Source organism: Carassius carassius, chromosome 46 (genome assembly GCF_963082965.1).
Source record: "Carassius carassius chromosome 46, fCarCar2.1, whole genome shotgun sequence".
Classification (NCBI taxonomy): domain Eukaryota; kingdom Metazoa; phylum Chordata; class Actinopteri; order Cypriniformes; family Cyprinidae; genus Carassius; species Carassius carassius.
This window is the reverse complement of record NC_081800.1, coordinates 11416281-11441594: the sequence shown is the minus strand read 5'-3', so window position 1 is coordinate 11441594 and position 25314 is coordinate 11416281. Positions and strand designations below refer to the sequence as shown.

The following is a 25314-nucleotide window of genomic DNA, read 5'->3' as shown; positions in this document are numbered from 1 at the left end:
AAATGAAAATTATGTCGTTATTGACTCACCCTCATGTCGTTCCAAACCCGTGAGACCTCCGTTCGTCTTCGGAACACAGTTTAAGATATTTTAGATTTAGTCCGAGAGCTTTTTGACCCTCCATTGAATACTGTCCATGTCCAGAAAGGTAATAAAACTCTGACCTGAACACGCTCACAACAGACCCGGAAGAGAAGACAATGCTGAATAAAGTCGTAATTTTTGTTATTTTTGGACCAAAATCTATTTTCAATGCTTCAACAAATTCTAACTGACCCTCTGATGTCACATGGACTACTTTGATGATGTTTTATTACCTTTTTGGACATGGTATACCATACATATATTTTCAATGGAGGGACAGAAAGCTCTCAGACTAAATCTAAAATATGTTAAACTGTGTTCCGAAGATGAACGGAAGTCTCACGGGTTTGGAACGACATGAGGGTGAGTCATTAATGACATAATTTTCATTTTTGGGTCAACTAAACCTTTAAGATAGCATTAAATTGATATTGTTCAACATTTTAACTAAAATAGAATACAAAATACCAGGAATGACCGTACAGTTTTACAATCAACAAAATCTGCAGTCAGTGCTCACTGTGTTGTGGACGCACATTCGTGCTTTATTCACAAGACCAATAACAAAAGAAAAAAAAAAGTATTTATATAATTATAAAAAATGTAGTCTATGTCTATTTTTCTGTAATTAAATGTAAAATAATTTGCTATAGAACATTTGATCTCCTGCAAAGCTCTAGAATGATGGACATAATACATCACACTTCAGTGGCGAGTGTGTAGGTTATTTATAAATTTTACGTGACATATCCACCTTATTTTGCAACACGGAAAGCTATTTTCTGTGAACCTGCTAGACTTAATTAACTGCTATTCACCTTTTCCCAAAATAATTTACTAAATTTCTAATTTATTTAAAACTTAAGTTAAGATTTACATTTTTAATTTGGGTAGCACTTCCTGTTTAGGGAACATTCAAAATGAATGAAAACAAAATAATTGAAAATAGCCTAATCAGAGAGGCTGCTCTACAAATAATCCTATCAGCAGTGTTCACTGTAATATTTCTCAAGCTTTAGTGAAACATTTATCTGTAAAAATGAGGAAAGCTGTCTGAAATGTCCATCAGTGTTCCAGTTTATGAGGAAAAGGTTTTGATTAAAGCGGCACACAGTTATTTTTTCATAATAGACCAGCATAGCTATACAGTATTATTTAACATGCCCATTATATTGCTGTTTTAACTGTAACTAAATCATTTGAACTTTTGGGATTATTCTGATATTAATTTCTTAATACATTTACACAATTTGCTTTTGATGTTCGATTGAAGAGTGATGAGAAAGTCACCTCACTGTACAGTTCTTGCAAATGAATAAGCGAACCTTTATTGGCACTCACTGACTGTTTACAGTTCCGCGCAAAGCATCATGGGGCTTTGACAATATATGGATAGGTAGATAACTAGAAGAATATCAAAATGCAGTGAGCTGTAAAGTGATTTGCGCTACAAACCAGTGCATTAATTATTCAAATAATATAAGAAATATCAGTTTGCAATCAACATAGGGAGCTGTTTTGAACAGTTTAAATAAGTTAACTGTCTTGCACATTCAAGTACAAATTGCCGCGCTCGTTATTTTGTCACTTCCGGTTCAAGCATCACTAGCCGCCATTACAAAAACAAACGCCGATTTGAGTTTAAAGTATTGCTGGAAACCTTAATCAACGTGTTGTACGTGTTTGCAAAAACAGTAGGTCATCTTAGCGTTATACTGTATGCTTCTCAACAATTATCGTAATATGCAATTCCAACATATTATCTTAATCTGCATGCTTCGTCTCATGTTTTAACCATTTATTTATAGATACATAAATATCAATTACTATATAACATCGTAATACAACATCTTCATTCACTTCCATGCACTCATATGCTGAATTCGGAATAGACTCTCACCACTACTGTCATTTGAAGAAATAATAGGCCTAAGCGTGGTGTGGTTGCATGTTACTCTGAATTCGGCTATTTTTCGTTCCGTTTCTCCTTTTTCTGAACCAACCGCTTTTCTGTTTGCACGTCCAAAACCGCTTTCCAACGCGGGTCGTAAAAAGCATGTTATTGGTTGGAGCGACTGAGCGACCACGCCCCCATCACTAAGTCATTTCTTTACATCTACACAAGATTCGCTGAGAGAGGCACGTCGTTCGTCGTGTGATTTTATTAAGTATGTATGGTTCACAACAACACAAAGGAAGAAGAATAATTGAACTATTTGGGAAATGCATATGATTCAACTTTTTCAATATCGTTTAGTTTATATCCAAACATAAAACTATAACAGATAATGATACGTTTCGGTTGAAATGACTCGGTGTTTTCTTTTTTCTTTTTTTTTTGCGAATCGGTTGAGTAAATTCAAGACTCGCTTATAACACAGAAAAAGACACGCAGTGAATGATCGCCACCTACTGGAGTAACGATGCTATTTACAAAAATCATTGAACAAATCTTTTAACTGATTCGAAAGATTCGAGTCACTAGGATGAATCAAAATTCCCACCAGTGACCGTACGGTGTTTCCACGTTGCAAAGCAGCAGGACGCGTGCAGCGGAACGTTTCTGGATTCAAACGCTATCGACTGCCCTGCGTCAGACCGACCGATCCGATGATCCACTGACCTCAAGGCATCGCCAGAGGGAGGTCCTACTACCGGTACACCGAGCGGACAGGGTGGTTTAAGGAGTAATACATGTAATGGATTTTACTCTCTGGAAAAGTTGTACAGCGGGTGCGCGTGTGCGATCTGGACATCTGCGTGTCGCTAAAGATAGCTATGAATGTTTGTAGGTTTTTAAGTCGTTTGTATTTATCAACCTGGTTAAAAGACTGCATGCAACATTCGATATTAATTAATACGTGAATATATCGTTGACGATATTTTAGTTTTTGCTAAAGTGCATCTAAACACAAAAATGTTAACAAATTACACAAGGATAAACACTATATACACGGTTAGTCTAGGACAAGTATATTAAGATTACACGTAAAAAGTAATCTCTAATTGCCTTAACGCATTGTGTGAACGTATAACATGTTGAATACATTTTATCAACGAACGGTAACATGTTTGTTAAGACATTACTTTTTCCTCCCATTTTGTTTTCCGTGCAGTCTGTGTCCCACAATGCAATGTGGATGAATGGCTATTGGATACTTGGGAGGCTGCTCGCGCTTCATTGGCCACTACAGCGGTTTCCTCCCTTTAAGTTTTCGCGGGAAATAGAGGGATGCGCATGCGCGGATATGTTCTATAACAGATTCTTGTGTTCTTATTTTCCAAAACGTCATTCAACTTTAGGCGGGAGCATTTTTGTCAAGAAGAAAATATCTGTTTGGTCTGTGATTTTTTTTTTGTTTTGTTTATTTGAATGAAGAAACTCACGTTTGGCGCATATAGTGGACAAATATTTGACAAATTAAGGAGTTATTACATACTTTATCAACGCAGACTAATATATTACAATAATGTCTTCACAGGTTATGGAAAAATGGTGGTGAATGTGAAGACTGGAGATGAGAAACACAATCTCAGTGAGCTGCTGGACTGGCTCAATGAAATACTGCATTCCACTTTCAGCCAGGTGGAGCACACATGTTCAGGTATTTTTGTTTCCAGGTTAAATTAAACATTTTAATAGGAAAGTGCTGAATGTTAGATATTTTTCAGTGACACTTTTATGGTGTTTTTTTTCCAGGTGCCGCTTTTTGTCAGTTGATGGACATCATTCGGCCTGGATCTATCGACATAAATAAAGTGAAGTTCACAGCAAAAGAAAATGCAGACATCTTGGATAATTACAGTCTTCTACAGGAAGCTTTCAGCAAGGCACAGATCAAGAAAGTGAGCAACTGAATTAAAACTCTGATTTATGATAGCAAAAAAAATGCATCATATAACATTTTTTTAATTGTATGGCTATCCAATGATCAACATGCTTTATTGTAAACAATGCATTTTCTCTCTTTGTTTATAGGAACTGGAGCTGAAATCGTTAATGAATGGAGACATCCTGAAAACATTAGATTTGCTTACATGGTTCAAAGATCTATATGATCACAATGTTGCAAAGGAGAAGTATAACCCTCAGGAGGGTTTTGTTGTACAGGAAGTTGTGTCATTGAAATCAAGCAGAGAATTTAACATCTGTAGGTGTTTACCTTTTGAAATTTTATAGATGTTGTGACCTGTATGTCATTTTTTGTGACTTCTTTTTCTTTTTATTGATAGCTAAAAATGAAGACCCATCTTCAAGACTCTACAGTCCTGTGCAAACAAAGTATCTAAACCAGAAAATGCTAAATGTTAAGAGGGGGTCACATGAGTCTTTCTTCCGGAGTCCGGCCACAATGTGTTTCATCAGAAAGTATGGCTTACCTGATGCTGGATCAAACTGTGCCAATAGCAAGGACAATGTAGTATTAGGCCTGAAATGTCGGGAAGAAAATTCAGACTTCTGCAGTAAGACTCCATACTGCCTTTATTTATTCCATGGAGTGGAGCTTGAGGATGAGAACAAGGCCAGTGTACCGCTTTTGGGATTTTTTGACAAAGTTACTGGGGAAAACAAATTCAGACTGCTTGATGTTCTTCATCCAGAGAAAGAGACTGCTGATGCCATCTGTACCTGCATAGTGGAGATGCTGAAGAAGTTCAGGATACCTCTAATAAACATGGCAATATTTTATTCAAATTTCCCAGATCATGAAGGTCTTCTTTCAGGTCTAAAGTTGCTGAAACCTGAGATTGTGTCTTTATGTGGACTTACAGATATGGCAGGAGAAGTGTGTCACAGCGGTGTTGAGAAAATGGAGATTTCTGGCCTGATTCTAAATCTCATCACAGAGATCTACAAGCACTTTCCAGCTTTCCCAGCTGCTCTACAAACTTTGCTTGAAGATGTTGATTGTTCGAACTTCAGAAATGCCCTGACGTCCCAATGCTCTCTTTTCTGGAGAATCATCCAGAAAATGACTTTAGCTTGGTCAGACCTTGAGAAATACTTTGGATCTCTGGATGCAGATGAAAAAGCAATCTGTCATCGTCTTAGTGACCCCAAAATAAGACTCGGCGTACTCTTTCTTAGCCACGCTTTGCAACCGCTTTGCGATTTTCAGCAGAATATTGAACGAGGTGTCAGTGTGACACAGCTGCTTCAAGACGCTTCTCAATTAGTGAGATTCTACACAGCAAGTTTTCTCAGACCCAAAGCAGCCGAGTTTTTTCTTAGAAGAGGCAAGACCTCGCTTATACAGGAAACAGTGGGACATTTACCAAGAGGAGATGTTGAAGTCGGCAAACAGGCTGCTGACTTTATCCTGCAATGGTCTGAAGATTTGACAGACTACTTGGAGACATTCCACAGTTCCATCATCTCCTTCTACACGACTGTAACTGTTAATATTATTCAACGTTTACCCTTCTCCGATTCCATTCTGAGAAACTTGTCATTGGTGTTGAGTCCAGGAAAAAAGCTTGAGGTGACTGGCAAAATAGTCCAAGATTTAGGTGTCTGTTTTGGAGTTTGCTCGAGCCCTGAGAATGTCAGCTTACTCACAGATGAGTTTTTGGAGTACCAGTTCATTGATGGAGGTGACGTACACCTAGCCAACCAGTCAATGGAGCAGTACTGGAAGACAGAGCTGAGGATTATGGGAAGGACATCTAGTTTTGGGAAATTAATCGTTAGCTTGTTGGCTTTGCCCAGAACGTTGAAAAAAGAGATCATTTTTGAACAGGTGAGTTGCTGGTGTATGAAGAGCTTGAGAAACCAAAATATAATTTATCAGATATCTGTGTGATAAGATATCATTTCTCCCTTTAAATGTGACAGTGGTTATGAAAATTAATTAAGTTTGGATTAAGGGACCTCTGAAGATATTTAAAGGGTCGAGAACAATCAGAGCATCTTTGGTCCATAGCAATGCACTGTCAACCATCTAGAGCATCCAAACAAACATCTGAATGTTTGGTTTGTGTTTGTGTGTGGTTGTCTGTATCACAGATGTTTCAACAAAATGACTATCTCAAGGAGAGAAAAATAGAGGAGTTGGTGGAGAAGGACATGGCTGAGGATGATGTTACAGACAGCAGTTCATATAAAAGTGCTCCATCACATCTCAGCCCAGAGACTCAAGGGAGCGCCATGTCCGGTAATGACAAGTACATGTACATATACTTTGTAAGGTTCAAGATATATTGAGGAGCTGATCTGTACTTACTTTGCATTTGAATTTCAGATATCATTGACTTAACGGAAATGGATGACATGGCACCAATAGTCGTGGAGGACATTGAACCAATGGAAGTGGATGATATTGTGCAAATCATTTCTGATTCAGACACAGAAAGCCAAAATAACACAGAAGGTATTATAAAAGCTAGTGATATTTTCTTTTACAGTTCTGCAACATTGAGAAAAAACTTACTTTGCCCTTCTTTTTGCTAGGGGATTATCCATATGTGTCTGTGATCTTAGACGATGATGATGATGATGAAATCACTGATGATGATGACGATTACAACTGTGATGCTGTTACATGTAATTATGCGGTAAATGTCTGCTCATTTGTTTTTGTTTTATGTTTAGTTCTGGATAGCTTTATTAAACATTTTGCTTTCTCTGCCAGAAAAGAAAAGAAAATACATCTTCTACAGAAAACAATGAGAAAACCGAAATCCAGGTAACTTTTATTTTAATATTATAATACAAATGCTTTTTTTTTTTTATTACTTCTGTGCAATTAAACTAAAACTAAAGTGAGAAGTGCTTTTAACTTTTTAAGATGGAACAGGATAAAGTGTTTTAGCATCAGTAAAATAAGAGTTAGACTTTAGACTCTCCATCCAACAAGTGCTGTGTTTTCTGTTTAGGATGGTTACACAGTGGGTGAGATGGTTTGGGGGCCGATTGAGGGCTTTGGTCTTTGGCCTGGACTGGTTCAAAGCTGGGACAGCAAGAGGCCTTGTGGCTCCATGCGTAAAGTGATATTCTTTGGGAACAGGATGATAACAGAGGTAGAAAAATTGCTTTGCAGAGTCTTATGTGCAAGCTTCTGGCTAATCTTTTACTTAAATATGAGTATGTTACAAATTGTCTGTTGCAGGTCCAAGCAGACAATCTCCTGCCCTTTTTTTCATTTGCCAAGTGCTTCTGTTCTAATTCCTTCGCTACAGTAATGGCGTACAAAGATGCAATTTTTAGTTCTCTGCAGGTAAGAAAAGTTTTGTTATTAGTGATCTGTAGTTCATGCACTAGCATGCAGTTTGCAATTTCTTCAATTGCAATTGCTGCAATTCCTATTGGTTATGCTAGTGGCACAGAAATCACTTAACCTTTGAAGCCTTAAAAAAAACTTCCAATTGTTAGTACAAAAACATATTTGCATCTCATTGTGTGATTGTTCATGTGTCTGTAGGTGGCCTCTAGACGAAGTCGGATGTTTTTTTCTCCTGAGAGCAACTCTAAAGATGAACTGTTTAGAATCATGTTGGACTGGGCCTTTGGAGGCTTTGAACCATTGGGTCCAGAAGGACTTCAACCTCGATCAGAATGCAATGGTATGCAATAAGCACAAGAGGGCGCTCTTTAACCTCACTGCTTTATTCTAAAGTGTAGCATGTAGTATCAAATGCTGTATTCATTTACTATGTATTTATATCTGTCGTTCTTTCTCGATCAGTGAATAGGAACATGAGAAAGCACAAGGACTCTACAGGAAAGTTATTTGAATTAACTGTGTCTCTCAGTAAACTCCCTGAATCCCTGGAGCTACACAGTGGCTCGATAGACCTTGGGACAACCGATGTTTATAGAAAACACATGTATTCAAAATGGAATCAGAGATCTTGGCATACTGTGAAGACGCGTAGAAAACACAAACCTGCACAGAGGAATAAGCATCAAAATATTACCCCAAGCGTACATATCGAGTCCAGACAGAACAGCCAAAAAAGACGTAAGTATATCATTAACATTTATTGTTGCTTTTAAAATTGTAATGGCAAAGAAAAAAAAAAACTAAGTAACCTGGTGTTTATTGAAATGTTTTGAAAGATCAAATGGTGCATGAATTTCTGGAAAACAAGAGAAACATTGAAGGTCAGAAACCCTTTCATAAAAATTGCAGTAACTGTTATTAATGAGTGAAGGTCATCCTAACTTAACTTCTTCTACTCCTCCTCAGAGTTCTGCTTATCATGTGGGAGTACGCCTGTCGAAATCATCCACCCACTTTTCGAAGGAAGGCTGTGCTCGAACTGCAAGGTACTAAATACCGTTACACAGCTGTAGTTCTCTCCACACAGGGGTTTTGTTTTTGCCAGCTACAGCTGTTAATAAATGTTGCATAAAATCAAGTATACAGTCATATTATGAAATACAATCTTTCAGTGATTGTCTTTGTGTGTACGTTTGTCACATGTAGTATAATTTCGCGGAGACGCTGTACAGATATGATGAAGATGGTTATCAGTCGTACTGCACCGTCTGCTGTTCTGGCATGGAGGTCATTCTGTGTGGCCATGACAACTGTTGTCGGTGAGTGTTTATGTTAATGTTGATAACAGGAGATGGGTTTGATTCCCAGGGAAAGCAAAAATCTGATAAAATTAGTAGCTTGAAAGCATGTATGTATGTTGTATTTCCCCTAGTGTTCTTAGATGAGTTGAACTTGGTCTTTTTTTACATTTCCCTAGCTCCTACTGTGTGGACTGTCTGGATATCCTGGTGGGTGAGGGCACATTTGACCGGCTGAAAAATGTGGACCCGTGGACGTGTTACCTGTGTGCACCTGAGAGCAGCTCTCGAGCTTTGAAGCCCAGGAATGACTGGAGCATCCAAGTTCAGGAATTCTTTGCCAACAACAGCGCTATGGAGTTTGTGAGTGGTTGTTTCATAATGTTCAACATCTTGCAAAAATATTGTATGATCTTCCTTATTTGTATTTGAATTGGTTCGACCAATGACATTTGTTCTCCTTAGGAGCCCCATCGTGTTTATCCATCAATCCCTGCTAACCAGCGACGTCCGATAAGAGTGCTTTCTTTATTTGATGGTATAGCCACAGGTAAAACTGCCCGTATTCCTCCACCACTTTAGTTTAATACACTTATTCTAGTGTTCTTGTACTGGTTATACGACACATATAAATGCATTTTTATGTTTCAGGATATCTTGTCTTAAGGGATCTTGGCTTTAAAGTGGAAAAATATGTGGCCTCAGAAGTTGATGAAGATTCCATTACCGTTTCCATGATCAACCATGATGGAAAAATCACTCATGTGGATGATGTTAAAAACATTACGAAAAAGCATGTATGGTTGCAAAATCGTTTTTCATCATCTAGTTTTTTTGTCTTTAGAGTGTTTACCCCAGTATGAAAATTGTCATCATTTACTGACCCTCATGTCATTCTAAAACCACAAGACTTTTGGTCATGTTCGTAACACAACTGAAAATATTTTTATTGAAATCTGAGAGATTTCTGTTCCTCCATAGACGGTCTTTTCATAAAAGAAAAAAATTTATTCTTTTTCTTTGTTCAGATTGACAAATGGGGTCCATTTGATCTTCTCATTGGTGGAAGTCCTTGTAACGACTTGTCCATAGTCAATCCTGCCAGGAAAGGCTTGTTTGGTAAGTCAAAAGTCTGGATACTGAAATCTAGTGCATGATTCACACAACAGATTTAAAGTTTTGTTGAACATTTGTCAGAACAGCTAATAGTTGGCATCATTGCATCTGAGATCCTCTTTATTTTCTGCAGAGGGCACAGGGCGGCTCTTTTTTGAATTTTATCGGCTTCTGAATGTTATGAAGCCAAAGGAGGATGACCCACAGCCGTTCTTCTGGCTGTTTGAGAACGTGGTGTTCATGGAAACCCGGGTTAAAGCTGACATTTGCCGCTTTCTGGAAGTGAGTGTTTTTCTTGTTGGATAGAAGTTTTGCTAAATACTCTTAGCAGCTTATTGTAAATTTTAAAAAGCTCTTACATTTTATATATATATATATAATTAGTGGTGGGCATAGATTAATATATATATATATATATATATATATATATATATATAATTAGTGGTGGGCATAGATAATTTTTTGTAATCTTGGAATTAATCTAGATTAAAATGGCTCATTTGAATTCTGCCGAAGGCATTCAGAATATGTGTGCTACCCAAATAAAATAATGACTAAAAGTAATGTTAAGTCAACGGGTTTCTCAAGACTGGTGGTGCATTAGACCAGGGGCTCATCTCCTGTTTCCAAAATGCATCACAAACAGCTTGAGAAAGCTGTAAATGAGGTTTCCATTGGGAAGCTTCTTTAAAAAAAAATAAAAAATTCCCTGAAGCAAACCCGGCGGCATCTTCGCTGCATCCATGTTAGCACATCACGTTTGATGTGGTAATTTCACAGTCGGCATACACACTGGTTTAAAGACTCATTCTCGCCCCCTACAGATTCTATATATATCAAAATTTTAAAGAATGTTTTAGTCAATGTAGTAAGTCTGTGTGGTTTGTTTTTAGTGTAACCCTGTGCTTGTTGATGCTGTGAAAGTGAGTCCAGCTCACAGAGCAAGATACTTCTGGGGGAACATACCTGGCATGAACAGGTGTGTCAGTTATATTCGTATGAATAACACGCGTGCTTTTTTTTTTTTACCTGGAAAATGCATTCAACAGTGTAAACTAAAGTATATAAATATGATATACATCATCCATTTAATTCTGTTTTGACCAGACCAATCATAGCATCTCAGAAAGATAAACTGAGTCTTCAGGAATGTCTGGAGCCTGGCCGCTCTGCAAAGGTCTGTCATGAGCTCCTAACCAAAGATATGCAGTACATAAATATCCTATTACTAGTGATGAGTTCTGAAACTGGGTTATGTTTTCGTACAAACTGAAATTTTTACTGTTTTTTTTAGTATGAAAAAGTTCGCACCATCACCACAAAACCACACTCACTGAAGCAGGGCACCAATGACGCACATTTCCCCATCACCATGAATGGAAAAGATGACAATATATGGATCACAGAAATGGAGAAGTAAGTTTTACTTCTGCTCTTAGCTGTAAATAAAAATGTAAATACAAAGAAATATTTTCTTTATGATGATTCTCACACTTTCACAGAATATTTGGATTTCCGAAGCATTACACGGATGTGAAAAATTTGGGGCGTTTGCAGAGGCAGAGAGTGCTGGGGAAGTCCTGGAGCGTCCCAGTCATAAGACATCTTCTAGCACCACTGAAGGATTACTTTGCTTGTGACGAGGTCCCCTTGAAATGAAAAGACACAATCTTTTTCTGTCAGTGTGAATAGACCTCTGAGAATTTGTTGTTTTTAATCGTTTTACCCTTATTTTTAAACTAAAATATGACTAACTTGTTTGGAATAATGTATGCTGGGAAACTGAAGAAGGTTGAATCCATTTTATTGAATGTTGCATCAAATCATGTCACTATAAAAAAAAAAGTCATTTTCTTAATTTGCAGTCATGTTTAGCTACAAATGGAGTAACAAATTCGATGTGGGATTTAGCAAAGTTAATAAACATGATGAGCAAAATAAATGTGCAGTGCTCTGTGAAGATCCAAATGACTACTGTGTCTAAAGTAAAGACAATTATCAAATGTCTCAAAAAAGTAATGCACCAAATGGCATCTTTGCTCCCACATTTTAATTATCTGAAGCATTTTGCCTCTTGGTAGCTTTTATATCCTGAGCACTAGTAATTTTTTACCTTGATAATTATTATACAATGCACTTTTTTATCTAAGTCATAATTAATATAATAAGTAGTAATTATTTTTATATTCAACGTTTTCAGATAACAGTATTTTAGTATCATTATTTAGTATTTAAAAAGTCTTAAACAAGTTATTAACTACCCAATTAAATGAGACACAAACTACTTTTACTTTAAAAAACGCAAAGACAAGCGTATTTTGGATGGACAGTCATGGGCTGCACCTGAAAACTGAAAAATGCTGCCTTCGAAGGACGCATTCCAAGGTAGAAAGGCACCAAGACACGTCCGAATTCAAAGTTAGCTTCACTTCCTGTCTCCTGAGCTGCCTTCATTTGGCAGATTTCTGAAGGCAGCATAGATGTATATCCTTCGCTGCCTTTGATATTCCACAATCCTGTGCGTTCCATTCCATGAGAGTTAGGCCAAAAAATAAAGATGGCGTCTGAAAGTTGCGGTCGGTGGTCAGTTTGTGTGTAAATGTATGTTTCTGATCAACGTTTTTCACTTTTTATGCCATTTCTAGCGAGAAATTAATATTACAGTAATGAAATATACAGCTAGTTATCACCAAAGCTCTCTATATTTTGCTGTAGATCATTAAACCATTATGCTGCCTCAGAAGCTTGTCCGAAATCCGTTTCATGAGGTCCCTTCGTTCAAAAACGCTGCCTGCAAAGTCATTGCCTGATTAGACAGCAAGGCAGCAAGTCACCTGCCTAAGTTTTTGGATGCAGCCATGGTAAAATCTTCGTCGGGAATTCTGCGGCAACGGGAAACGAAATATGCGTTCGACTTGAAGCAAGGCTACAGACGGCTGTCACTGGGGGAGTAAACATGACTTTATAAACAGAGATTCGGACTCTAATCCAAAGGTTGAGAGTTCGAGTCTCGAGCCGGCAGGAATTGTAGGCGGGGGGCAGTAAATGTACACGGCTATCTCCATGACTGGTGTCCTTGAGCAAGGCACCGACCCCCAACTGCTTCCTGGGTGCCGCAGCATAAATGGCTGCCCACTCCTTCGGGTGTGTGTGTGTGCTTTGGATGGGTTAAATGCAGAACACAAATTCCGAGTATGGGTCACTATACTTGTATCACTTCCAAGCATAGATGGTAAAAGAAATGGACACAGCGACCCCATTGTAACTCAATTAAGACAAGTGAAGCCCATTTTTAGCGTTTTTTAGCACTACCGTTTCTGACGCGCAGACTCAAACTAAGCTTGATGACGTCAGCAACCTGTCTGACAGATGTAAATCTTCTAGTAGCTGTGCGTGAAAACTGCCATCGTTAATCTTGCAGAGATGGCGAGCTTGAGCGTGGAGTTCTTTGGCTTGAGTGAGCAGGAGTAAGTATTCTGATTAATTTTTTTGTATAGTATTTTAAAATGTAATGCCAGTATGCCATATTAAGTTAATTGCCTGCAAGCTTCTCCTCCTGTCTGTACGGTAATGCGACAGAGAGTCGAGTGGTTATGACGCAATCTTTAGCCTATTTTTACAAAAACTGTTTCTACGGGGCCATAATGTAACATAGAAGGTAATGGAGCCCTTTATACATTGTCGTGTATCTTTAAAGACTCCGTTTGTCCATTATTTATTTCTAAACGCCTCAGATGTAAAGTTATTCGCTGTCAAAGTGACGCCAAAATGAATGGGAAGTTCTGCTACAAGATGGCGGCACGCGGCCGACTTCAACTTCCGGTCGACTTCCTTGCCGCCTGCTTCCAAGCGGCAACTTCCCGCTTTATTGGCGGTTGGCAAACCAGCTTCAGGTCCATTTCCGCCACCTACTGGGATGGAGTGTGAAGCCTCAATGAGCGAAAGAAAACTAAATAAATTAATTAATTATATCCTGTTGATTTAAACCAGTACTATCTCTCAAATATTTTAGAAGTCATACACATTTGACTGTTTCTGAGCATTCTGAAATACGTTTTTAACTGAAAAGACACTAATTCCCATATCTCGATTAGTTTTTCAACAAGCTGCTTTCTTCTATATTTTCACAATGTAATAAAATATGTTCAACTGTTTCTGTTTCTCCACAGAAACTGCAGCAAACTGACTCACATTTTCCTATTATATGCAGGGCGTAATTAAAGAGTAACTAAACCCCTGGTCAGAGCCTGACTCCACCCACTGGCAATATTTGAAAAATGCTGAAAAGTGGGCAGAGCACAGCGGAGATAGAGGGGATAAACCGAGGGCGGGGCTGAGTGCGTGGGGCATGAACCTGAGACTCGCAGTGACGGATTGATTGACAGCTGCTGTCAGAGTCGCTAAAATGGAGAGTGACTGTAATTACGCAAGTAGCTTTGCAACAGAGCGATCATTTGAATTAGAGGACTTTTCTCCCCCACCTTCACCTGAAGTGGAGGATGTCGAATTGTGGCCTGAGCCATATCAATTCGAGGCGCTGGCTCAAACTGCAGTCTTAACTCCCGCACCGCGTCGCTTTTCAGCGCGAGCTGTGTGGAGAAGCCCATTTCCACCTCCATTGCGTTGGAGAAGCAATCCCGCGTAAAATGCAGTTTGCACACTCCAGCTCTAGGCGGGAACTCGCGGTCTTCCAGTCCAAGTGCATGCAACCACCAGCGACTAATTTTAAAGTCTGCTGGAAAACTATGCAGTCCAGCAGTGCTGTCGCAACCAGCAACACTACACCTACGTACCATCCTGACCACTGTACTAAATACAGATATATATATATATACGCCAACTTGAAGCTATCCTAACTGATGCAATTCTATGCTACTAACTATGCTTCAAACAATACTAACATTACACTAACAACTATGCTAATTAACTACATAGGCTACACGAAATAATCTAAATAACTATATAAATGCTATGCTAAATAGATGCTAGTCTATCCTGGTTGTTTTCAATACTCACAATTCCAACTCCTGACTCAGTGATTTTGACGGAACAAGATGATTTTATACTGCCAAGGGCGTGGTAACCTGGAAACTGCCTACGTCACCTGCCACCGCTTACGTCACTTGCCACCGCAACATCCAATAGGAAAAATCAACTGCAGTAGCCACCGTTCAACCTGAAGAGGGCAGCACTCAGACTTTTTTTACACCATATATTGTAGAATTAAAACACTTTATACTCAAATGTCAAAAAAGTTACTCGAATCAATGAACAGCACTAATAAAGCCCCATTCTTACAGATCATTAACTAAAAAAAGTTGGTTTAGGGTTTAGTTACTCTTTAAGGTTGGAATGGCCTATACAGAGTCTAGTTATAACTGTATAAAAACATGGACGTAGTGTCCGTGACGCCACCCATAGGTTTCATGGTAAATTTCTTGTGGGTACTGTCACATATGGGTGTGGAAGTAAATGAGGAAGTAGACCATCTGGCTAAACAGGAAAACATGCACAAATTGACAATAAAGTGGCAATGAGTAAATCAGAAGTAAAAGGGTTTTGCAAATGATTTTAGAAAGAAATGGCAGAAAAAGTGGGATAGTGGAGCAAAAGGTAGACACTTTCATAATATTAAAGAGAAAGTATGTCAAAAAAGAAGAAAGTTTGACAACAGTAAAGAAGATGCTTTAATGCAAGAATGCGTGTTGGGACATTGTTCATTAAATCAGTGTTTGTATATAATGGAGAAGCATGAAACTGGAAATTGTGACAAATGTGGTCATGCAGAGTCAGTAGAACATTTACTTATAGATTGTGATGCATATGAATTCAATTCAAGCTTTAGGATCATTTGGAATAAATAATTTGTCACTTCAGGTTCTAGGAAAGCATCTGGTCAAGCAGAAAGAACCCGGGAGCCAGGAGCCGTCCTCACATCCAGGCTATAAAACTTGACAAAAGTGCTCAGTGAGGACCATCCTGCCGAGGCACAAATATCATCCATAGAAGATCCACTAAGGAAGGCTTGCAATAAAGCCGCTGCTCTCATGGAATTAGCTCGAATTCCTAAGGGGGAAGCGAACCCGCACGCCTCATAGGCTAAGTATATAGCCTCCACCAGCCACTGGGACAAGCGTTGCTTTGTGACAGCACAACATTATATTTACTTCTAAAACAAATGAACAGCTAGTCGGACTCACGCCATCGGGCTGTATGATCAACATAGATCTTCAGCGCCCTACAGGACAAAGGCTTAGATCTCCTAACCCTGCCTCCGTGGGGAAGACCGTCCAAGACCACCTGCTGGAAACGAAAAGGATTTGAAGCGATCTTAGGGACATAGTAGTGATGTACAAATAAAGTAACATGTCTTTACCTGTCCCGACCATCTGGGTTATAAGAAGACCCGTGCATCGGGGACATCACGGAAGTTACGTTGCTAGTTAGACCTTCGTATTAACCTTATCAAAGAACCTAATAAAATATGAAAATATATATTCCAAATATTTAATATAGGCTATAGGGAATTGCACTAGTGATGGTTTGATTGTGAACGAATTGTTCTTTTTGAACGAATCATTTAGGTAAATGAATCGTTCTCGTTCACGTAATCCATTGACTCATATTTCTCATTCTCTGAAATTCCTCCCTCCACAGCAGCGCGGCGCTATTAGCAGCGCATGTGTAGCTTGGTGAACCAGGTAGCTCTGTGAACTGTTTCATCCTGTCAAAGAATTAATGGCCCTGTCCTAAATGGCGCACTTCATGTGGACTTTCGGTCTCGTGGACTTAAATTGCACGTGCTCGCCAAGTCTACGAGTCCGTAGGCGTCTCATTCAGCATATTTACGCTCTGAAGTGTGCTCACCAGCGCCCCCTTTGTACCCTTGAAGCGGTCTTCTGCGAAGCCCGCATAGATACAGTCTTCGCACACTTTAACTACCCATGAATCCTTGTGAAATGCCAATCAGACAACGGATGGGATTTCACTCGAGAGCAATTGATGACATGGCTGAGAAGAAAATATTTAAGTGTAGGTATCATTACGGTTTTTATGACTGTTAGGGCTTTACTGAGTCATATGTAAACAAGCCATCTCGCAAACACAATGTCAAAAACAACAACAACAATAGGCAGCATATTCCCCGAACCTGCAGCTCCTGTCAAAAAACAGGCGTGACGATCGAGTCTGTCCCAAAAATACCTCTCAGTGCGCCCTCGTGAACTCGCACCAAGGGCCCTATAGGTCTGCACTACATGACGTCACCAAGGTGTGGACTCTGAGGAAGTCCACAAGTCTGGAGTGTGCCATTGGGACAGGGCCAACCTTGAGCCAATCCACCTTTTTCCTCAACGCTGAAGTAAGGTTATGGGTGAGACTTCCGTTTCATTAGCCGCTATGGGTAAATAACGAAGAGAATAACGACGTGGAGTAAAACTGTTTGCAGTATGAACCAGTGAGTTTTTTATTTAAGATAACAGATTAAAATAATAAGATAGGACACATCCATTGTCAATATCAAGCAGCAAAACGAACTGTTTTGTACAGCTAAAAATAGCTGGACGCAAATTAGATTGCAAGCTAGATCCATAGAATTTACAAATGGCGGCGCCCATTTTTACGTCAGGAAAAAGGTGGATAGCCTTCGAGTATGAGATGTGATGGAGCATGTGATCTGTTTAATGTAGCGAATGAATATGCCCTTCACTGAACAAGATCGAGAGATCTTCTTTTCGTTCGTGAACAAAATGGTTGAGAGTATACCGAGTCAGTCGGCCAAGCATGTCAATCTCGATCAGCAATCAGCAGAATACAAAGTGCAGTTATAGGTACTGATATATAGGTATTTTATATGAACTGTCTGACCAAACAATTGAAATGTTAATTATGCAAGAAAACCTTGTGCTTTGTTCGTTTAATGCGATTATGCACACATTTTAATAAAGCCAAATCAGTTTTGTCACAAGTAAATGCGTTCATTGACTTAAGATATAAGACACTCTTTTTCACCACCTGCTGCCGTATTTGTGTAATATGAAGAAATGGTAACTGAACGAATCAGTGAATAAATCTGAACAAATCATTTTGGTGAACAAACTGAAAATAAACAAATCTCTTGAAAGAATCAAAATTTTATTTTTAATGACCCTCCCCAACCCGCCACGCAAATAAAGTGCGATTTCTTTACCTTTCTTTAAGTGTCCAGGGATGTGAACCGCTTGGATCGACAGAAATCTGAGACCATAGAAGGATGTTCCTTGCCAGCCTGCATAGGGGGCAAGAGCAGTATCCTCCTTGGTGATTCAAATGTGACACAACCGCTGTGTTGTCTGTCCTGATTAACACATGACGGCCATTCGGCAATCTTGAAAATATCGGAGGGCTAGAAAGACCACCATCAGCTCCAATTTGTTTATGTGCCACCCTCGCTGTGCCTCCATCCAAGTTCTGTGGGCTGAGCGTCCTTGACAAACAGCCCCCCAACCTGTCAATGATTGTCGTGACACACTACTATGTCACCGAAATCATTTGATGCGGATAAGAATGGGGTGAAATTCTTTGGCTTTTCGTCCACCACTAAAATGGATGCATGTGAAGTAAACCTAAACGGATTAAAGGGGACACTGCTGCCATTAGACCCAAAAGTCTGAGGCACAAACTCACCATCACTGTGCGGCCTGCTTTGAAATGGCAAAGGCATGACATGGAAAACTCACGGGGGGAAACAATTGTGTCCTCTTCGTGTGAGAGTCCAGATCTATCCCCAAAAAGATTATCTGCTTGGAGGGGATCAAAACACTTGAAAAAAAGCTTGAAAGTGTATTAATAAAAGACACACCGGTTGAGTGGAGCCCAAGGAACCAAGGTCTAACCAACTTGAATAAAGGTAAGAAAGCTGAGTGCGTAACCCTTACCATACAGGATTTCAGAAAGTGTGCAGTCTTTCGTGCACACTTACCACTCATGTGGATTTCAGAAAGTGTGCAGAGTCTTGCGTGCACACTTACCACTCATGTGGATTTCAGAAAGTGTGCAGAGTCTTGCGTGCACACTTACCACTCATGTGGATTTCAGAAAGTGCGCAAAGTGCTAGCGTGCACACTTTAACACTTGGATTTTAAAAAGTACACAGAGCTTAGCTTGTGTACTTAATGTGTAATCCCAGGCTGATTCAGCACGAGATCTCAATGAGAGCGTGCTTGAGTGATTGTGCTAATAACAGCCAATCATCTAATTAATTTAGCACACGAACGCCCTGGAGCCCCAATGGGGCCAGAACTGTGTCCATGCATTTGACCTGAGGCAGGCCTTTTCATGTCACGTCACTTTTAGAAACTGAATGGTGTACGCATAACGAATTTTGTGTAATAACCATTGCGGAATGTAGGGCAAGCTTTCCCACGCGGCCCGAAAAAGCTTTAATGGTCTCAAGACCTCCGCCTGCAACTGTGTTGTCTCCACATGCATTAAAATTTCAGAGAACAGAAAGTATGCGGCATCCATAAGCACATGAAATGCATGTGTTAAGGTCGCTGTGTTTCGTTGTATATAATTCTGTTTACAGCAGGATTTATTCAAACAGGATGCACATCGGGCCCCGATACTAGCGAGAAAGTGGCAGCTTTGTGGGCTGTCATAAAATGGGCTGTCTTTGCCAGACCCTTGGACTTTCCCTCGAACATTGAAGGCTGAAGTGTAGCAGAACAGCAGAAATATCAGGAACTTCTGTTAGGAGCCTGTAGAACAAGTAAAATAAACACAAAAAAGCGGGACACCCCCTCGTGGATGACTGTCGTGCACAAATAAAAACCAAACACAAAATAAAGCCCAGGCCTGGTCCTCTCTCATCCTTCACTCTCTTCGCTCCTCTTTCGTATCCTTCTGATCTACTCCGTGGGACTCGAGACCAGTGAGTGGCACAGGTGTCGCTCAATTTCCCAATCACTCCACTGGCCTCGCTTCATTCCCGCGGCTCTCGGCCCCGCCCGACTCGTCACAATCAATGAATTCAGTGATGTCATCATTCATCTCGGTTCAGTTTAAATACTATCTGTGCAATCATTTCCAAACAAAGTCATCGATATCGCTGTAAACGAAGAGTCCCTAACTAAGCTTATGAGATTGTGCAGAAAAATCATGTTTCCTGTGGTCTTGTCCCAGTGGTCGTCCGAGACAAGGTCTTTACAGGGGATCTGTCTCAGTGGCACATCTAGTTGTCCTGATCTCTGCTGTCTTTCAGGGCTGTAGAGGTCCTTTCTAGGTGCTGATCCACCATCTGGGCTGAATACATACTGGATTCGGTTGACTGCAGTGACCCTCTGATCTGGATACAAGATGGAACAAGGCTACCCAGGAGCATAGATGAGAAAGGCTCATGCTCTCGCAGAAAGAGCACGAACCATCAGCAAGCGTAGCCTCTGTGTGGGCGCGGGCGAGGCAGGCGGTGCACTTGCTGTGCCCGTCTTCATTGTGCAAGAGCCCCTTGCATGAACCACACTTGCAATAAATAAAGTTACAGAAGTTTTTAATTAAGACCAATTTTCTAGAATAAAAATTGTAGATATTTATCATGGAATTATTACTAACGTTTATCATAAGGATAACATGACTAATTTTCTTTGTTTTGTAACTGATATTTGTATTATTTATTCTACAGAAAAAGAATGTAATGCCAGTTATTCTCATAAAATATTCATTTACTAAGGTGGTCAACAGCATCTCAAAACAAAATTCTTGTGTTTTCCTTACATTTCTAATGATGTCTAAGTCTTCATGTTCATGCTCTTAATGATAGTTGTTTTAAAAACTTTTCATGAATCGAAAGTTAGTATATTCAGCGTGTGCTGATTATAGTGAAGACACTTTATTTTAATTTAAACACTATAGACTAATGCCCTTTAAATACTCAACTGAATTACCACTTTTTATATCTGAAAAGTTATGTTTGTCACCTTTTTTTGAAAATGACCCACCTGCTAAATAGACAAATATAGAATCAGTTAATTAGCATCTTAGTGGAACTTATGTGCATGATAAGCAATGTGTAGCTTATACAGTAAAGCAATTTACTAAGTATTTGATAGAAGATACAAATCCAAACTCTAAACTGGTTTGATCTTGAAACTTACTGAGGAAATTTTTTGCCTGTTTACAGCCTAATCTCCACTGAAAACTGAATAGTATTTATTATTTATTAATATTTACAGATACTTTGTTGCCAGATGCGGGAAAACAACTTGTGACAGCAATATCCACAATTAAATGTATAGTAGTTGGAGATGGAGCCATGGGTAAAACTTGTCTTTTTTTCTTTTACAAACATGTTCTTATGAGAACCAACAGTAAGGATTTTTTCTTTTTTTTTTTTTTTTTACATTTATGCATGCAGTACTATTGCTGTCCTTGGTATCTTTATCTTGAATGGCTGCAGAAAGAGACAAATACTACCTCCAATTCCTCTTTATCATTGATAACTGCAAAAAATATACATTTAAATCCTATCAGTTGCATCACACACTGAAAAATCTTTCCCATCTGTGTGGTGTCAATTCAGTTGCTTTGTCATGTTTCTTTTTCTCTCTCTTTGACAGCTACGCCATGACTGTAATGGTTGGTGGCGAACTGTATACTATTAGATTATTTGATGTTGCAGATATGATAACACTGTTCTTGCATTTTCAACTTACAGCACAGTGTGAGGAATATCTTAAACGTATCTCAACATTTAGAACAAGAAATGATCCTGACAAATCTAACAACATTTCAATATTTTGTAGGTCAGGATCAATTACGACCCCTAAGCTTTCCCCAAACAGATGTCCTCTTAGTTTGTTTCTCTGTAGTTTCTCTTTCTTTGAAAATGTAAAAGAAAAGGCGGGTCTTTCAATGATCTGTCAGTCATGTGGAATAATGTATTTGTTGCTAATAGCTGTTCATTTGTAATGCAGTGGGTGCCTGAGATAACCTGTCACTCCCCGAAAACCCCTTTTCCCTTTTCATTCACACAAAACATGAATGAGTCTGTTTAGGGTACTCAGTCTCAGTGCAAAACGGTCTTTTTTCAAGATAAGAATACACTGATAATTAAGGCCTTTTGAAATATAAACATCTAAAAACTGATTTATATGTAGTACAAATATAAAAACTTCAAGTACATTCTTCAAGCCATGAAAAACAATGAGAGATGCACTTTTAACTTCTAGGCTTTTAAGTTTATAGTTACATATAATGGTGTTTCTCATAACAAAGACCACATTCATACAGTAAGACACTATCTTTCTTCAGATGGACAGATCTCCACACTACTGTTAGTGACCCGTATCCCATACCAGCCAGCCCAGAACTTTGTATCCTGCCCACCATGAGTGAAACGGATAAACCGAACCCCAGGTCCATAATCCTTAAAGACATGTGTCATCTGAAATTGTTGTAAAAAATGTATATATGGTGAGAATGACACTGTTTTTTTTTATCAGGTTCAGCTGATTTTTATTTTATTCTACTCACTTCACACCACTGCTGATCGTTCCACTGTGGAAAGAAAACGTGTTCAGGCTCAAAGGTATTGATGGGTTTCTTCTTCTGATCAAGCAACTCCACACAGATCTGATACATGCTTCCACAATCACAGCGCGGTGCATACCTGCACCAGACAAAACATTTGCAAAATAAACTTTATTAACTGGTATAATAAAGAAACAAATTAAGAGTTTTAGCAAATGCTCACCAGTCTGATATTTTGATATGAGGTTGTAGATGATCCATGAAAGCAGCGTTGTAGCCTTCCTTCTTCAAATCTATCAGCTGTTGCTTCAAACATAACCTGAGGACAAAGTTAATTGGTGACAAAGAAGGCGTCGCTATTGTCCTTTTAGTTAAACTGAATAAAATTATTTAGGTTTGACTTTTCATCTGAAGAATAAGTAATTTCAGGCTTACCTGTAAGAGGTGACAAAGTATTTTGCGACTGTGAAATTTGGGATTTTTACAGAATTATCTTCTACTGCCCAGCGGTTACCACCATTCTTTACAATCTTCCATCCACTGAACTCCTCTAATCAGACCAGCAGAGAGGAGCAAATTATATAAATGGAGCAAGTGACACTGGCATTGCATTATCAGAAGGGAATAAGGTGGCAAACGACGTATTAAAATGAATTGTTTAAATGTTAATTGAATTTAGGGTCATTTCTGCTTGACCATTACCTCTTTGTTTTGGTATTGCAAAACCAATAGTCTCAGTCCTAAATCTTTTTAGGTCAAAGTTAAGTATAACATGTCAGGGTTTTCTTTTTAATGGGTTTGAGAAAGTGTGAAATAGTGCTATTTTTTTTAAACATTTGGATGTTTGTCGAGGCACCCTTCCACTGTTTTAGACCTCATTAACAAACAAAAGCTAAGGTGTATCAATCTTACACATAATTAATCTAAAATACTGTTACATTTTATTATTTGTTATGCTTATACTACATTCATATCTAACAATACATTAATCCTGATTTTTACTAGCTCTGTAACCAGCAGAATCACATACTCATAATTTACAGCAGAATGCTATCAAGGACATGTATATGTGAAAATGTCAGCTTGCTATCTGGTCCCCCACCAGAAAAAATCAACTCTAAATTAAGGGGATTTTTTTCTAAATGGCACTTTCTTATACTTTTTTTTCTCTTTTTGTCAAGCCACCACATTTTTTTACATTATAATCCACAGTTCCAAAATTGGATATTCTATAACTGCAAAACAAGGAGCCTGGAACACGTGAAGATGAAAAATAAAATGCTTGAGGAATATCAATACACTGCGGCAAAATTCTACCGCACGTCCTGATTTTGCTGAGTTAGATGTGTTCCTAGGTCAACATATTTTGTTGACCCTGGAACAACATTTTACACCAAAAATTTATTCTTGACCATTTCCCTAGACCTAAACCTAACCCTAACCATGAGTAATCCCTAAAATCAGAGGAAATGATAGATGAATGACACTGATGTACAAGCACCAAACAGTGATTTTAAGCATAAACTTCACAAAATCTATAAACTGGTTCTTCAAATCTGATTGGTTAATCACAATGTTGTTCCAGGGACAACAAAGATGTTGTCCCAGGAACATGTCTCACTTGGTAAAATCAGGTTCTGCAATTCTACCACTGTGATTCCCAAAAGCATTGAAGGCTATAGATTGTAAAACCTTTTGCCACCAATGGCTTCAATGATCAACTTAGGTTGACGATGCTTCTGGGAAATGCAGTCCAGAATATGAACAGAGGCTACTGCTTTGTTAAAAATATTGCATATTTTCAGTCCAGTGACTCACCTTCTGCTCTGGGATTCTTGAGCAAGTTATGTCGTTTCTTAGTTATGAAGTAAAACTGTCTCCCGCCGTCTAGGGCTCTGGAAGGATCTTGTGGCTGTAAGCCCTCTCTCCGACAGCGCTCTCTCCAGTGTGCAGTGCTGTCCACCAGCTCCTTCCACTCATGACACACCAGACGACAGACTCGCACCACCTGATGAGCAGGAAGATTCAGGAGGATCTCCTCAACCACAGCTAGAGGAACAGCTGAACGCAGACCTGAGCACTTACAGAGGAAGGAAGATTCAGTTCTAATCCTGCTGAAAAATACAGATGTGGAACATAGTTGCTGGTTTTTAGCTGGTCATCAGCTACCATGTTCCACCCTGACAACTGAAACATGGCATGACCATCTGGTTTAATGCTGGTCCAAGATGAGGATCTACCTGTCATAAGGCAAGTCATTTCAAATAGAATTGATTTAATGCTTAAATAACTGGCTGTAACGGAAACCAAAGAACTCAACAACTTACTGAGTTTGATCTGGGTATAAAGTCCCTCGAAGCAGCGTGAAAGTGTCCGCTCTCTGACTGCCCCATTTTTGATAGGTCTATTATATTTGCTTTATAAGTCACTCTTGCGCGTCTGGACATACAGGTGGAAACGTATGTTGTATCTCATAGTTTGACGATGTCGCAGTACAAAAATGAAACACAAATAACCTAGCTACCTTCGCATTAATTATATACCAAAGAACGTTCTTCTGACCAGTGATAATGACTCTTAATGCGGTAGTTAACTTCAGCAGATCTGTTATATGTACTTCTTTTCGGTTTAGATATAGCATAAATTAAACACAGTAGCATTCTCAATTCAAACCGCTCTGAATTAGAATATAATAATCCTTGAAGTCACGTTTAGTTCCCAAACCGAAAGTATCCTTATGTTACCGGAAGCGTCGTCATGGCCCCGTCCACAACGAACGCAATAGAGCATCTCAGTCCCGCCCACAGCCCGAGAGAGCTTTGGTGCCGGAAGTAAATTTCCCATTCATTTCTCCCATTGACTCTCGGAAAATCCGTATCTAAAGAGTTTTAGAGCATGTGTGAGGATAACCAGCTACGGCTGAACTAATAAGCATATAACATATCATTTCGAGGGAAAGAATTAAGAGAAAATCCAAAAAAAGTCAAAAGGTACAAGACTGTGTAAATATTTTCATTTCGAGCGCAGGAACTACTAATCCCATAAACCACCGCGCCTCATTGAATTCGACTGAAGCCACAACCGCGAAC

At 39.1% G+C, this 25314-nt stretch overlaps 2 protein-coding genes across 7 annotated transcripts; one reads left to right on the top strand and one right to left on the bottom strand.

Moving 5' to 3' along the window:
• The first annotated feature begins 1639 nt into the window (after nucleotides 1-1639).
• On the top strand, nucleotides 1640-11663 carry LOC132129042 (uncharacterized). Of its 6 annotated transcripts, none has more exons than XM_059540461.1 (25): nucleotides 1640-1778; nucleotides 3567-3689; nucleotides 3785-3930; nucleotides 4064-4235; nucleotides 4318-5825; nucleotides 6092-6239; nucleotides 6327-6455; nucleotides 6536-6639; nucleotides 6717-6770; nucleotides 6961-7104; nucleotides 7194-7301; nucleotides 7506-7647; nucleotides 7770-8045; nucleotides 8144-8188; nucleotides 8274-8353; nucleotides 8514-8626; nucleotides 8785-8968; nucleotides 9071-9155; nucleotides 9257-9402; nucleotides 9634-9724; nucleotides 9855-10003; nucleotides 10615-10700; nucleotides 10829-10898; nucleotides 11016-11137; nucleotides 11224-11663. In XM_059540461.1, the coding sequence occupies exons 2-25, from the start codon at nucleotides 3578-3580 to the stop codon at nucleotides 11378-11380; spliced, it is 4371 nt and encodes a 1456-aa protein (XP_059396444.1). In that variant the 5' UTR covers nucleotides 1640-1778; nucleotides 3567-3577; the 3' UTR covers nucleotides 11381-11663. The 6 variants fall into 6 exon arrangements, with proteins under 6 accessions (XP_059396444.1, XP_059396440.1, XP_059396445.1 ...); XM_059540457.1 differs by lacking the exon at nucleotides 1640-1778 and adding an exon at nucleotides 2431-2817; XM_059540462.1 differs by lacking the exon at nucleotides 1640-1778 and adding an exon at nucleotides 2432-2771.
• A 10248-nt stretch (nucleotides 11664-21911) lies between these two features.
• On the bottom strand, nucleotides 21912-24981 carry LOC132129310 (F-box only protein 44-like). Its single transcript, XM_059540852.1, has 6 exons — nucleotides 24553-24981; nucleotides 24044-24305; nucleotides 22661-22775; nucleotides 22449-22544; nucleotides 22229-22364; nucleotides 21912-22139 (listed from the first exon to the last, which is right to left on the bottom strand). Exons 1-6 carry the CDS (start codon nucleotides 24670-24672, stop codon nucleotides 21993-21995), a joined length of 876 nt encoding a protein of 291 aa, XP_059396835.1. The 5' UTR covers nucleotides 24673-24981; the 3' UTR covers nucleotides 21912-21992.
• Between the last annotated feature and the right edge of the window lie 333 nt (nucleotides 24982-25314).

Coding starts and splice junctions, on each gene's coding strand:
- LOC132129042 (XM_059540457.1), top strand. CDS start 2,784: ATGGATTTTACTCTCTGGAAAAGTTGTACAGCGG. Junction 6,456..6,535: donor AAGCCAAAATAACACAGAAG/GTATTATAAAAG, acceptor TCTTTTTGCTAG/GGGATTATCCATATGTGTCT. Junction 6,640..6,716: donor CTGTTACATGTAATTATGCG/GTAAATGTCTGC, acceptor TTTCTCTGCCAG/AAAAGAAAAGAAAATACATC.
- LOC132129310 (XM_059540852.1), bottom strand. CDS start 24,672: ATGTCCAGACGCGCAAGAGTGACTTATAAAGCAAATATAATAGACCTA. Junction 24,306..24,552: donor TTATACCCAGATCAAACTCA/GTAAGTTGTTGA, acceptor TTCCTCTGTAAG/TGCTCAGGTCTGCGTTCAGC. Junction 22,776..24,043: donor CAAGAATCCCAGAGCAGAAG/GTGAGTCACTGG, acceptor TGGTCTGATTAG/AGGAGTTCAGTGGATGGAAG.